Source organism: Apostichopus japonicus, chromosome 5 (assembly GCF_037975245.1).
Source record: "Apostichopus japonicus isolate 1M-3 chromosome 5, ASM3797524v1, whole genome shotgun sequence".
Classification (NCBI taxonomy): Eukaryota; Metazoa; Echinodermata; class Holothuroidea; order Aspidochirotida; family Stichopodidae; genus Apostichopus; species Apostichopus japonicus.
This window is the reverse complement of record NC_092565.1, coordinates 6,670,949-6,685,450: the sequence shown is the minus strand read 5'-3', so window position 1 is coordinate 6,685,450 and position 14,502 is coordinate 6,670,949. Positions and strand designations below refer to the sequence as shown.

General features: G+C 38.8%; 1 protein-coding gene across 10 annotated transcripts in view; it reads left to right on the top strand.

The window, feature by feature from the left end:
* Positions 1-13,179, top strand: part of LOC139967448 (fibroblast growth factor receptor-like 1) — a 51,917-nt gene extending 38,738 nt beyond the window's left edge. For 8 of the 10 annotated variants that reach the window (XM_071971273.1, XM_071971271.1, XM_071971275.1 and 5 more), the window contains exons 6-7: positions 208-564; positions 8,165-13,179. In XM_071971273.1, the coding sequence (XP_071827374.1) occupies positions 208-564; positions 8,165-8,685 (878 nt within the window). In that variant the 3' untranslated portion in view covers positions 8,686-13,179. The remainder of the gene's footprint in view (positions 1-207; positions 565-8,164) is intronic. The other 2 variants (XR_011792994.1, XR_011792995.1) reach the window with 2 other exon arrangements.
* Positions 13,180-14,502: the final 1,323 nt, after the last annotated feature.

Below are 14,502 nucleotides of genomic sequence, written 5' to 3'. Positions count from 1 at the left end.
ACCTTATGGTAAGTATATATCTAAAATATGACTGTTTGTTTCTAAAACAGGATATGACATCAGCTTTCCTCTGTTGGTTTTGGGCATAGCTGGGCAAACCCCATTAGAAGACAAACACCAGCTTGCACAAGACACCACCACCATAAATTGCATCTTCTTTAAATGGACAAACTATCGTTAATTTATTCTCTCGTGTGTTGTTTTCAGAGCCATTTACGGAGAGACCGGATTTCTTTGGTGAGCACCCAGTCAACACCACCGTAGAGTACGGGGGGACAACTTCCTTTCAGTGCCGTGTCAAGAGTGACGTCAAGCCGCACATCCAGTGGCTCAAGAGAGTGGAACCCCACAACGCCTACCTCTACGCCAACGCCACCATCGACATGCACGGAGATAAATATGTGGTGATACGGACGGGCGATGCGCTGTCCAGGCCGGGAGGTCTGTACATGAACAAGCTGGTGATTCCTCACGCTACGGAGGAGGACGCTGGCATGTATATCTGTCTCGGGGCCAACGTTATCGGATTCAGGTTCAAAAGCGCTTTCTTGGAAGTCTTACCTGGTCAGTATTTTTGCAATGCTCATCACCCCCCCCCCCCTCCTCCCTCCATCCTCTTTACTCCTCTTAAGGAGGTTGAGAGAGAGGATCAATTCAGTCAAAAAACAGGGAATAACTTGTCTGGGTTTCCACAAATATGGAAATAGGCACACACAAATGATATAGTTTATAGCTCTTGTTTTATTTTTTAATAGCCAATGTTTTACCTTCAGTCGGCTTATACAGTGAATAGCTGATGACTCCAAACCTGGCGTGCAAATTGTGAAAACTATTTCTTCTGTTAAAGCAAGTCCACACAGCTTTGAATAATCATGATTATGCTACAAGATTAAAATTCTTACTACAATAGAAAACTATATTTGTTGTATTAGATAAAAACATATCAAGCTGTAGAGAATTGTAGTCATGTCTTTGAAGTAGGCATGTAGTAAATTTTATTTGCAGTGTATGTTGTGATTGTAATAGTGGCTCCCATATTTATGTCCTCATAGGTTGTTTTGTGGTTTCACGTCCCACCAACATGTGTCCCTCCCCATATGCTGTGGATAAAATTTGGGTACTTAGTTGTCCAAAGCTTGTCCATTTCCTATGAAAATAAAGGATGTAGAAAAATGGTTTGCCATTTCCGTTGCTGGTGGAATGTATTGCCTTCGTTGGTAAACTTGAGACTGAGAAAAGAGGAATACAAATTGAGAGGCTCAGAAAGGCCGTTTTGAGGTCACAGAACTGGAAACCTAGGTAACAAGATGTAATCTGTTGAGGGAGATTTTGATAAATGTTTTACTTTGTACCTTTCTGCAGAATTACCGTTTGTATTAACATTTCACAACAATGGGGCACATTATGTTGGGCTTTGCAGGGGAATGATAGCCTATACCAAGGAATCACTGATATGTTATTCTTTGCATACCAGCAGCCCTGTGAAGATACCATGCTGCCCTGCAAAACATAATCTTGTGGGAACGAGGTTACGCTCGGTTCACTCAGATGACGGTTAAAATATTAAGCCAGGCAGTGTGATGTGCTCTTCATTGTTTTAGTCTGTCCAGAGCTGCAAGCAATGCATGACAATTGAACATAGTCCTGTGGTGCCAACCTGCAGTGTCAGAATTTAAAAATAAACACTCAACTGGTCACTGTTGAGAAATATCTGAAAACTTGGCAAAACTACTAAGATTCATGAGTCTTGTTAAGACATAATCTTAGGATAAAACTATGATTTCAGTGATGTGTCAGTGTAATTGTGTATAGCACTGATCAAATGAGATCTGCGATATTCTGAAATTGAACGGTTAAGTAAGCCGTTCAAAATATACAAACGGTCTTTCAGTATGTTCAACTGTTAAGGTTCCAAACTACGTCAATTTAACTCTGATGGACATTCCGTCATTATTCCATGTGCTCCTAGTTTCGTGGAAGCGCTGCGTTGTATATCCGCACTAACTAGATTCACAAGAAAACACCATCAGGGTTCAGTTCGTACATGAGTAAAGAAGAGCAAGATAACATAAGGTGGAAGGCGGCGACTTGAAAGAGAAGGCAAGTATTTTTCGAATATTTTTTTCCCTGTATTTTATATGAAAGCATCGATTTCGTTGTCGTTAGGCACGAACGTGTTCAAACACGTTGTCGTTAGGCATGTATGTGTTAAAACACAGTGTTGTCACATGAAGGTTCGTACAGTCTAAACACCTACCTTAGAACACTAGCAACACTCTTCATTGTATTAAGTTTTAATATTGGTTATACTTGTTACAGGCTTTATTGATTGTATTTATGCTAAGTAATATTACAATTTGGCCAGCTGTTTTACACCCAGTTATTTTAAATGCGCAATATTATCATTTTTCTTCGTAATCCTGTTTAATTTGTATGTATATTTATAAAAAAATTATAATAATAAATTGGGTAAGGCATGCATACTACATGTCAAGGTTAATTGGGTAATGTGTTTATATTGTATTTATGATAACATCAGTAGGTAGTTCATTTGTATTATTTATGCTATTAATGTTTTTTTCCCCCTTTTGCAAACAATTCAAAGTTTTCTTTTGCTACTAACAGCTGCTCCTCTCCCCACTCCTTGTTTGTATTCCTGTCTTAAAGTCACTAATACTTGATGTTTAGAAAATAAAGTAGTATATTATATTATGTATTATTATATATATCCTAAAATATCAAACGTTGATATCCATTGAAGAATGTATCGCTGGTAGTCTTTAAGAAAAGGTTCATCATCTTTCAAATATTGTAGGATGTGCACTCATTTCATTTATAAATATATATGATTCCTTGGAATTGTGAAACTATTTGGATTTGGAAGTGGAAGTTTCGTGCCATGCATGTAGTGTTGATCGATATTTGAAATATAAGCATCTTAGCGGTCAAGTTTTCTACTCAAAACTAACCAAGTCACTGCTCATCAATGTTCTTACTATGCTGCTCATTTGAATGAGCAAGGTGCTGCTCATCAGAATAATAACCTGGGTGTTTGTCAGTTGGCTGAACGGATAGGATCAATTCAACTGCTCATTATTTGAGGATCATCTTGCTGCTCACCAACCATAGCATAGCTCTGTCTTTAATCTGATCAAGTCGATGAGTGTGATCAATGAACTGCTCGTCAGAACTTCACCAAGTTGCTGCTCGCCAATGACTTTTGCTCATTATTGTCGATTCAATCAGGTTCATGAGTCTGCCTAATTAGTTGCTCTGACCAAGTTGCCGCTAACGGAATGAATTTTTGGTTATGGACAATTCAAGTCGATGAGTATGTTTAATTTCAATCAGAATAAGTTTAGTGGCTGCTCTCCTGTGTGAAAATGGGAGATAAATGTTTAAAAACTGGTAATTTATTGAAGTTTCCTTTCTTCTTCACCTTAGCTTCAGACGAAGGCTGCAACAAGAGCAACTCTGACGCCACGGTAACCAGCGAATCCGAGAGCAGAGATGACTACTACAAGGGATTCTTCCCGCCTCTCCGAAACAGATCCTGCAAGAGGATAGGGAGGAGACAGGCCATGTTGGAATGGCGGGCGCTGGAGTGCGACCGGCTGCAGCTGGAACAGGAACGGGTCGGGGTGGAGCAGAGGTACATGACCATCCGAAGGAGACGTCTGGAGATGCAGGAATGTCGTCTCTGTCAGCTCGAGAGCCGGCAGCTCCATCTACTGAAGGAGGCGGCCCTGCAGAGGGAGCAGTTCAGAGTGGAGAGAGAACGTCTGGTGTTGGAGGTGTTGAGATTAAAGACAGAACAAGAACGGCTGAATTTGGAAGAAAGAAGAAAGTGTTCCTCTGAATTCCAAGTCATCTACTGAGGAGATCTTCCTCCTCAGGAAATTTACGGCTTAAAAGTCAGTGAAAAAAAGGACAAATTCTGTTTTATAAGACTGAGGTATACAAAGTCTTCCTCACCTTTGATGGACGGTTAAAGGTAACCCCTCGCGTGTCAGATGGCTTTCCATGGCAATGAAACATGGCAAGGACTTTTAGTCTGGTAAATGGAGTGATTCAAGTGATGCAAGGGACAATTTCTCAGCTTATACAGAGAATTAAACTGAGTCTTATCTCATCATTGGCTTCTCAGGAAAACTTCATTGTATGGACTTGAACCAACTTTTTGACAGAGAGTTATTAATTCAAACTTTGTATGGAACTCCTAGAAAAAAATAACAGCAAGGCATAATATGTGCATCATAATATGATGATAATCATTTCATTCAGGTTTTCCTATTAAAAAAGGGAAAAGAGAACGACGAAAAATCTTTTAAGAATGGAGCAATTGTGTTTTGGTGATTCTGCATTCCTCGATATTGTGCAAGATTTGATGTCTCCGGTGGTGGTGGGGGGGGGGGGGGGTAGTGTGCAAGAGCATTTCAAGCGTCCATTGAGGGGAAGGGTAGGATGGGGGAATTGATTCTCAAAACAAGGAGATAGGAGGTGTAAAAAATATCATGGGATGACAAATTTTCAAATACTTGAGCTGACAGTTCAAATATGGATGAGATGTTTTATCAAAGGGGAAATAATTAATACAATGCTCCTATGTTACTAATACCTTGCAATCATTGAACAAGGGATCTGCCATCTCTCAAAGATTGGTGTTGATTGTAAGGTATCTCGTGTAAAAGAAAGGTTGTTTTCAGGAGTAGGCTACAGTTTAGGGCAAACAACGGTCTTATAGTTTATATTTCTGTTTGTACATGTTATAATGTATCTCTAGTAGTTATGAGGCACTTAGTCCTTGCAGTGTTGTGAACTTGTGATTAAAAATTTTAAATAGTTTATATTCCATAATGGTCAGTATAGTATGCCAGAATAAATGTAACTTTTTTGTTGTTTTCTGTTTCATTTCATAATTAATTTGTCTTTTGTTTAAAAGGGACTACATTGGTGACCCCACAATTTATGTGATTAAATGGATGGATGGATTATAAGTTTAATGTTAAATTTGAAATTTTTCATGCCAGGTATTTTGCTTTTACCTCAAAGATTTGTATCTGATTTTATACTACATTTGAACATCTCACTCGTATGTAAACTTCATATCTTTAGAGTAGTTGGAACACTTTAGCCAATCCAAAGTCAAAACAATAAAGAAAGATGTTTATTTGTCATTGTACAAGATCTCACACATCATCACATTCTGTTTGTTGAAAGTTATTATATTATTACATATTTGACTGAAAAATCTGGCATCTCTTACTATGGTCTGCTTTGTCCAGCCAGTGTAATTGGTGGGCCTCAGAAATTGAAAGGGGCATTTCTCAAATATTACAAATGGTCAAGAAATTCTACCTAATTTGGTAGCAGTGACTGTTCAGTGTCTACAACATATCAAAATTAAATTTTCTGCCATAAAAGTCGAACACAAGATTTTGTGTCCCACAAAATTTTATTTGCAAACCTTTTGATAAAGTCGTTGGTCATTCATTTTTTTGAAGGTCAAATGAAGTAAGCGGAAATGAGGAATTGTGTCTTCCACATTCTTATTTAAATATCATTTTATTTTTTAATGATCCAGTAATAGCAATAACATCAGATTAGGCTTCTGGTACACATACAGACAGCATGAGTATAAGGCACAAGTAGAATTCCCCTTGGTGTGTGTGACTGCAAGAATGAATACAAATTTGACTTAATATTTGTGCTAGTATCTAAACTACATTCCCAAAATAGCCCGAGGTACAAATCCACGAGGGGCAAGTTCAAACACAGGTGACACAGTGGTAGGATACAGGTAGCAGCTATAGACTTACTTCAAGTCCCCCAAAGCAGACAATGATGGCCAATTCAAATTGCAGCTATTTTAAGGTCGTTTGAAGTTCATTCTGTTACCAAAAATTGCCGGAAATCTCCATCTGTCGTTCCAAAACCAACACCTTCATAGCATTTTGTAGTTTACAGGTATATCGGTAATATGGAGCTGAACCTTAAAAATGTTTGTGGATTATGTGAAATAAATATAATATTGAACCTTATTATGAATAGAATAAAAGAATAATTAATATTGTATTCCTACAAAATCAGTAGTATTTTGATCAAATTTTTAATATAGAGAACATTGGGAGTATATCAGATATTTTCATAATGTACTCACATTTCAAGGTTAAATCAAGAAGAGGTTTATGATAGGAAATAAAAAGGTTTGGAAGGTCATCTTCAATGATCACATGACAGACCACCTGTTATGATCCATTCCTGGATTAACAAAAAAAGGGTGTTTATGTTACAAATAGTTTTGGAAAAAAACAACATAGAATTTAGAATCAAAATTGCATCCACAATGACAGTCTAATTATCTGCCACGGCAATATTCCTTCAGATGAAAGTAATTAGACTCAATTTGCTTTGTTTAAGTTGAAGTTGTAGCAGTTGAAGGTAACTTAATTGATAAAACTCTCATGCTAACAAGCTCGTCTGTCAATACTTACAGGAACTGCTCAAAATCTCCGATCGTCACACGGCTGTAATATAGTAAGAAATAATTATCTTGAAAAACAGCTCAACAATTCTTTTAATTTCCTTCTTCTTTCTCTTCTTCATTGTGTCATAAATCCTCGACAATGTTCTCTCGAGTGGACATTTATCTCAAGTTGACAATCTAAATATAATTACGTTATCTTTGTAAATCCTGGGGCGGGCGGCATAGTAGCTCCAATTGGGTCTTATTTACGAAAGCCAATGTTTACCCGGTGGCTGACATTTACAGCCGGGCCTCGTAACTAATGGGTCTTATATGGGAGCTGTGTCTTTGATTTGGGGTACTTGAAGTGGTTGTTAAGATATCCTTAAACTGTGTCAGTTCAAAGCCTCCCCCAAGATAGAACAAACAACATTGGGGCATCCGTCTGTTTTAAGATAAGGAGAGACATACTACTTGAAGATTGACGGATGTACTGTACCACTAACAGGAATGACATGTTCTTTGACTGCAGTGTTTATGTGTGAGTGTATGAATCAGCTATGTCTGTATTTATGTTATGTCTGCTAATGGAAAAGTCTGAGCAGTCAGTCCCCTAACGATATTAAGATGGAGGAACTTTTAATTTGATGAAAGGGAACCAGACAATGAGGCAGCTTTTGGAGAGGATGCAGTGGCAATACCAGCCTTTACCATCAGGTGGAGGGGGGGGGGAGGCAGTTGGGTGTGGGAGGGGATAAATAGAGCATACCAAATTGGGGCAAGAGGGAGAATATTTTACAAAAAAAAAAAAGCCTATTGCATTTCACAAAGATACACTTTGCAATCTATTTTTTCAGAATAACTCATTGGCAATATAAGGCTGTTTTATAATATTTTCCCACCTCATCTATGGGTGCAAGGGGGAGGGGAAGGGGAGGGGAAGGGGAGGGGAAGGGGAGGGGAAGGAATTCTTATTGAGGGTGATGTAGCCTTCTGTCCTCCTTAGTTATTGCCACTGAGAGGACTTGTGGTGCTGAAGGTGTTCTACATGAAGTCCACACGTCAACCACGTCCTCGTAACTCAATCCCATCCTCAAGTCACCCAATATAGACAAGAACCAATCTGCAAGATATTGGAGAGGGTGGCGGGGGGGGGGGGTGGCAGGAGGGAAGTTGGGCTGGGATATGGGTAGTAGAGAATTTCTCTTTTTAAGTTTTCCTCAGCACTTTAAATAACACTATTTTACCATATTCTTTGTCTAAGGTTGCATATAACTTAAACAATTGTTACAATTGTAAAGCATGTTCATTGAGATTCATTTGTGACAATTTTAGTCATTACTGCAAGCATTTTCCATGTTTCTTCGATGCTATTGTTCCTGTGGGCTTCATCACCTGTATGAATATTAATCACCGTGTAAAGGTAAAGGGAAGAGGGAGAATGGGGGGGGTTTTAGGTGTGCAGGAATCTGAGCTCTCAATCATTTAGACTTTCTGGGGTATTTGTGGGGCAAGTTCCGATGGTGGTTACCAGAAGGGGGTCTGGAAGGAGTTTAAGAATAAAACGTTACTTTTGGGAATGAATATTAGCACCTTGGTTCGTGAGCATTGCTGCTCTCTCTGTAATGGCGGACAACCGCCATTACTTGGCAGCTTTTTGATCTGGAAGTAACAAACTTTCCTCTGTTCTGTTTTTAGATCCCAACAAGAACACTTTATCGGAGGAGAACGCATCTGAGCAGATCGACCGGGCTCTCTCTACGCAGGCCAAACTCGTCCTCATTGTGGCCGTGCCTCTCACGTTCGCGCTCTTATTTGTGGTCGTCGTGTTTGCCTGTACTTACAATCTCAACCATTCGCAGGGTCAGTCCCGCCAGAGGCAGTCACTTCAGAGGACGTGCCCGCATCCTGACAAGGACTACGAGGACAAACTCCAAAAGAATATCAGCTATCACCATAACTTTACGAGAACTAGCGGGAGTAGCCCGTATCTAGGCCCTGAGCCTTCAGAGTCAGAACACAGTGCCCTGACGTGTTCCCACAGTAATCTACCGTCGGGGGGTTACAAGACGAGTAGTGACAAGGTGTTTGGGAGGTACGTCGATATGCCCTTCCATCCGCCGAGTCTTTATTCCGATACGACGTTGAACAGTCAGAGAAGTTTATCCAATGGAAGGGTGCTCAGCCTCAGTAATCAGCATCATCTCGTCACGTGTTGATTTTGTGATTTTGGAATCGACTGAAGAAAGGGCGAGGACGAGGTCACAGCGCCACGGTTTCACTCGGTGGACGAAGACCAGGAGCAACATGTGACCTCTAGTGGTTGAATGTGGTTTGTGATCAGTTTGGCATTGTATAACTGCCACATGTTTGCAACAGCTGTCATTCTATATGAAACATCTCATTGTGATAGTGACTTGGGCTTAATTCTTATGTGTATTCAGAAATGCAAGCATAGCTTGAATTGTTTAGTAAACCACGATTTTCATTCATTGTGAACAACAGATGTAAGTGGAGTCCCTAGAGTTCCCTGAACATATGAATGGCAGAATGAAGTCCTCACACTGTACCTCTGTATGTGACAGAGTAATATTCTCACCCTGTATCTAGGTATGACAGTACATAGTGTCTTCACCCCGTACCTGTGTATGGCAGTGATGTCCTCACACTGTTACTATGTATGACAGAGTGGTGTCCTCACACCCTTCCTGTACCCTATGCATGACGCAGTGATGTCCTCACACCCTTACCTACGTGTGACAGAGTAATATCCTCCCATCCCATCGTTCCTATGTGTGACAGTGGTATCCTCACCCTGTATTTATGTATAACAAGAGCCCTCACCATCTGCCTATGTGGTGCAGGGCGATTCCCTGTCCCTTCACACAATCTGGAATTCCCTTTTATGATCTGATCAGACATATTGTGTTTATTTATCATATCAAGAGGGGTTCTTTGTTATTTTTATTTTGCAATATTTTGCTCATGAATAGATGTCAAGGGTGTCCCCGTATTGGGAGCTGACTAAGACTGTGTGGTATATATATGAAATGAACTAACGGACTGCCTCTGTGTTCCAAACCGTCCATCTTCATTGTAAAGTCACAGTATTGCCCACATTCGAGTAATGGCTGTGAGAAGTACACTATGGCTACAGTACCTCATCATATAGAAATGTCTTCACCAACAAAAACCTCATCACGACTTACAAGAAGATATTCGACAGACCTCATTAAAAAAATACTTAACAAGTGACGTGTTGAATGATAACATGTGGGATACCTCATTCTATGAGTGGTGAAAGAATCCCATCCAGGTACATCCTCATAAAGGTGTGATATGTTGAATGATTACATGTGGGATACCTCGTTGCATGAGTGGTGAAAGAATCCCATCGAGGTACATCCTCATTAAAGTGTAATATGTTGAATGATTACATGTGGGATACCTCATTGTATGTGTGGCTACAGAATGCCATGGAGGTGCATCCTCATCAAAGTGTGATATGTTGAATGAGCACATATATGTATGAGGGATACCTCATTGGGAGTGTGTGGCTACAGAATGCCATGGAGGTGCATCCTCATAAAATTGTGATATGTTGATAAGCACATAAATGTATGTGGGATACCTCATTGGGAGTGTGTGGCTACAGAATGCCATCGAGGTGCATCCTCATAAAATTGTGATATGTTGATAAGCACATAAATGTATGTGGGATACCTCATTGGGAGTGTGTGGCTACAGAATGCCATCGAGGTGCATCCTCATAAAATTGTGATATGTTGATAAGCACATAAATGTATGTGGTATACCTCATTGGGAGTGTGTGGCTACAGAATGCCATGGAGGTTGGTTTTGGTTTAGTCTTAAACAGGACCTCATCAAGAAGATGTCATGACAGAACCTCATTTAGTAGATATGGTGATTGAGTACATGTGAGGCATTCCTCACTGGTCTATCAGCAGATGTGGAACCTCACGAGGTAGAGAAACCTCACCGTTGAGGACTCGGTGACAGAAGCCCTCATAGACAGGATGTGAAGATGCGATGAGAGCTATACCTTATCCAATGGTATCATCATAAGAGAATAAATGCGAAGGGTGTGTTGAAGAAGATTTTGTACATAACGGAGAGAGAACATAGAGGTATAGATATAAACAAAAATATCCATATTTGTTTTTAAGTATTTATTTTCAACATTTTTAAGGACCAAAGGGTATGCTTCGTATATATTAACAACGTCGTTAAATAATCAGTGCCAAATGTTTGCAGTCGTAATTAAACGTGTCCCCCTCGTGGAAGGAGGGCTCTCTTCCTCTTCTGCAGGCGGACATTTTGTTGAAATTTTTTTAGAACTTTTTTTGTTTCATTAAGTCAAACGATCCAAATCATCTCATTTCTCAGGAATAGTTTTGTAAGTCTTTTTAAGAAACATTTCTTTTTCTCTCTCTTTGTCAAAAGCTCACATGCGTGTTCTTAATCAAGAAAAATGCATTGAGGAGTTTATAACAAAACAAGTTTCAAATATTCTGAAAACTTTTATTTCAACTCAAAAACTTTGTGTTGTTTGCAGATTGGTGGCTGGTTGGGCCTTGGCTGTATCGTGAATTTGCTGCTCGCTGAATTCCGTATATATATGCCCCCCAATCCCACCTATCACTACCCAGAAAGAATAGTTCGTGCCAACTCTAGGTGCTTTGAATTCCCATCACGTCATTACCTCAGCAGTCAAATTTTGGTCGATTTTATTTTAATTTCTGTTCGTATAATCTTGCAGTGAATTATCAAGTTAGGGTTCTGCTTAAGATCTACACACAAAGCTCATTGAGTATAGAAGTTCGTTCTTTCCAATAGGACCCTTAAAAAGTTTCTCACCTTCAAATTTGTGCTCGTTCGCTGGCATTATAAAATGAGGAACTGTGGCCCCTCGAAAGAGAAAGGCCGAAGGAGAGACCTATCTGCAAATTTTGTGGTGTGTGACAACCGTTGCAGCTTGAAATCAATTGCTGACAAGACCGAAAAAAAGTATTAAAGTTACAATTAGAAGAAAGCGATATGATTACGTTGCATACTAATCATTAGCGAGAGAGAGAGAGACTACCGAAATTGGGTACCCTTATTTTGAAGGGCAATATAGAATATTGTCTATATGTATGAGTTATACAAAGAATCATGCGAAGGGGAGTATTCCTCATTAATCAAAAGAGAAGAAATAAATTATGCCTATAACAACTATTGAGTTTCGCCAAAGAAGTGCTCTCACCTCTGCCCTACGCCCCCCCCCCCCACTTCCTAACACTCACACACTCTCTATATAATTCAAGAAATTAGTATTTTTAGGTACAGAAGTACTATTGATAAAGAAGATGGTTAAAGTACTAAAATGTAAGCATTAATTTAAGAAGGTTAAGATTTTTTATCTCTACTTTGTGTATATTTTTGAAATGTATATTTGTTCATCCAACAGTTCCTTTTTACAGTCAAATTATTTCATGTCTAAAAGAAAAAGAAGGGGGAAAAAAACGTTAAAAAAGAAAAAAAGGTGAAACTAGAAGAATATATGTGTAGATTATTTGTTTGTAGCAAACTGAAAGAATATTATGGAGAGAGCGAGGGACAGATATATTTGAACAACGGGGTGGGGGGCGGGGGGGGGTGATGCGTAAACTTTTGCATTCTCAGCTTGCACTAGTTTATGAAACAGAAGCTGTGATTGTCAGCCGATGAAGAGAAACAGGAAGATTTACAGCATAGTAATTATATGTGGTAGGTTATCGGGGATTGGAAATGGGGGGGGGGGGTGTGAGGTTGGTAAATTAAATATATTTTTTTGTTATTTAAACCATCTGTTGAAAGATAGGGATATGCTACTGCTAAATAATGAAAGTACTTTTCAAGGTTGAAGACTTTAGAGATTAAACATTTATCAACAATTATTTTTTCCCCTTTCGTTTAGTCTGTTGATTTTCATACCATCTCCAAAGTTATATGATTTAAACTCAGTTTTTTTCACTATCTTTGTATGGTTGAAACATTACCTTTACCAGACATGTTGTCAGTATTAAGCACATTTTGTGCCTTTCTTATTTGCTCTTTTTGATACCGTCTCCTGAAATTATGTCTTTTATCTAGGATTCAATTAAAAATGAAAACCCAAACAGGTCTCCTCACTGATAAAAATATTAAAGGTTTAGCTCTCGGCCAAGCATGGCATGTTTTTGTGTCTACAACGTTGCATCAGTAAGGAAACCAAAATTTGCTTAATATACAACTTTGCATATGAGAATTGGGACTGAAAGTGTATCACATAAAAGGAATAATCATCGAATAACTCGAGAAAAAATCTGGGCAAATGAAAAACTTATGGTTATTAAATTCAAAAATTGTCACTTTCGATTTCGTAAATTGTTAAGGAGATGAATATCCAACATAAAATGTCACCTTACTATAGATGAGAGAACCAGCTTTTATTTATTTACTTTTCTTTCCTGGAAAATCTATCAAAGTTTGGTCATTGTTCATGCAGCTTCATCCTGAAGGAATTCCTGTTTTAGGTTTTTGCTTTGTTCTGTTTTTTTTTTTATATGACTGTACTCTTCCCCCAAGGGGTTAGGAGTTAAATATTAAGGAAAGCCATGATGTTTACTTAGGTTGTGTTCTGTTCATCAAATATGCAAGATAATATATCTGTATATAAAATGGAAAAGAAATTGTAATTTGTATTGTTTGATGTGTTTTGTCAGTGATTGGTTATTTTTTTTTAAAGAGTAGGGGTAGCGGAGCTTGGGAGCAGGGGCATGGGAATCCCCTCTACCGTTATATAGCTTAGAAGGGTTCCTATTGTGTTAACGAAAAACCCTTTTACCACTTTTGTTTCTCAAAATGTGGCCTTTTGTTGAGAAGGTAAGAAAAATGTTATTAAAAGTGTCCTTTTCTCCAGAAAACGAAACTTACCACTCCCGTGCCCCAACCAAAAGAAGAAGAAGAAATAGACAAACTCATATCTTCTGCATATAAAATGCTATTTAGATGGGATTATGAAATAATAATAATTTTGTGCAGCAATCAACTTCAACCACCGGAATATCACATTTTATGCTGATGTGATGTCCTCAAGAAGGTTCTGATTATGCCCATGGGCATTTTCCCTACAATGTAAAGGTGACTAGACGTCCCCGATTTTAGGGGACAGTTCCAGGATTTAATTCACATTCCCGAATTAAAAGTGATCCCGGAAATATGCCCGGGTTGTATATACTGTTATATCCCTTAAAAGTAAAGTCTGCAGTGAGTAATTTCTATTTTACCTATTTGGCCTCCCGTTGATACAGACATCTTAAACGTAAGCTGTGATCGTTTACAACAACTAATGTAAAGTTCACACACGACGATAACAGAAACCATATCATATGTAGACGAATTTCACCGAAAGCCTCAAATTCACATGAAACGCATCATGTTGCCCCACGCGATGTATTATATGATTACCAGTTACCTTCTTTGTTTTTTTTGGCCTTGCATTTGTTAACTTGGACGGAATACTTGTTTCTAAATGGGGTGTTGTAAAGTGGGGCATTTGACCACCACCTGGCACAACCATTAAAGGTACAGTGTTGGGAATGGCCTAACCATTGATGTTAGCAAGTCGGGTGGTGGTTGTAGGGGGAATCAGCTTCAATATCGCATCTCCTTACCAAACTATGCTAGAAAGTCAAATATCGTTCACCCATATTCAAACTTCACTTTTAAACATTTGTCTCTCAAGCCCGTCCCTAACCCGTCATAAGTATGGTAGCGAATGGCGTGGGCTGTCATTCTACTTTCAATATCCAATACCACAACATTTCCGACGTTTTGAGCCAAACATAGGCCTATTATGCCTTCCATTATAAACTTACACAAATCGAAACATATTTTAAATGCCTTTATCGTCTTTTTACACTTTTGAAAGGTTCCTACAATCACAATATTATGATGAAGTGTAATGAACCCTTTTGCAAGGAATGAGTAAATTAAAGTTTTCGTTAATTGTA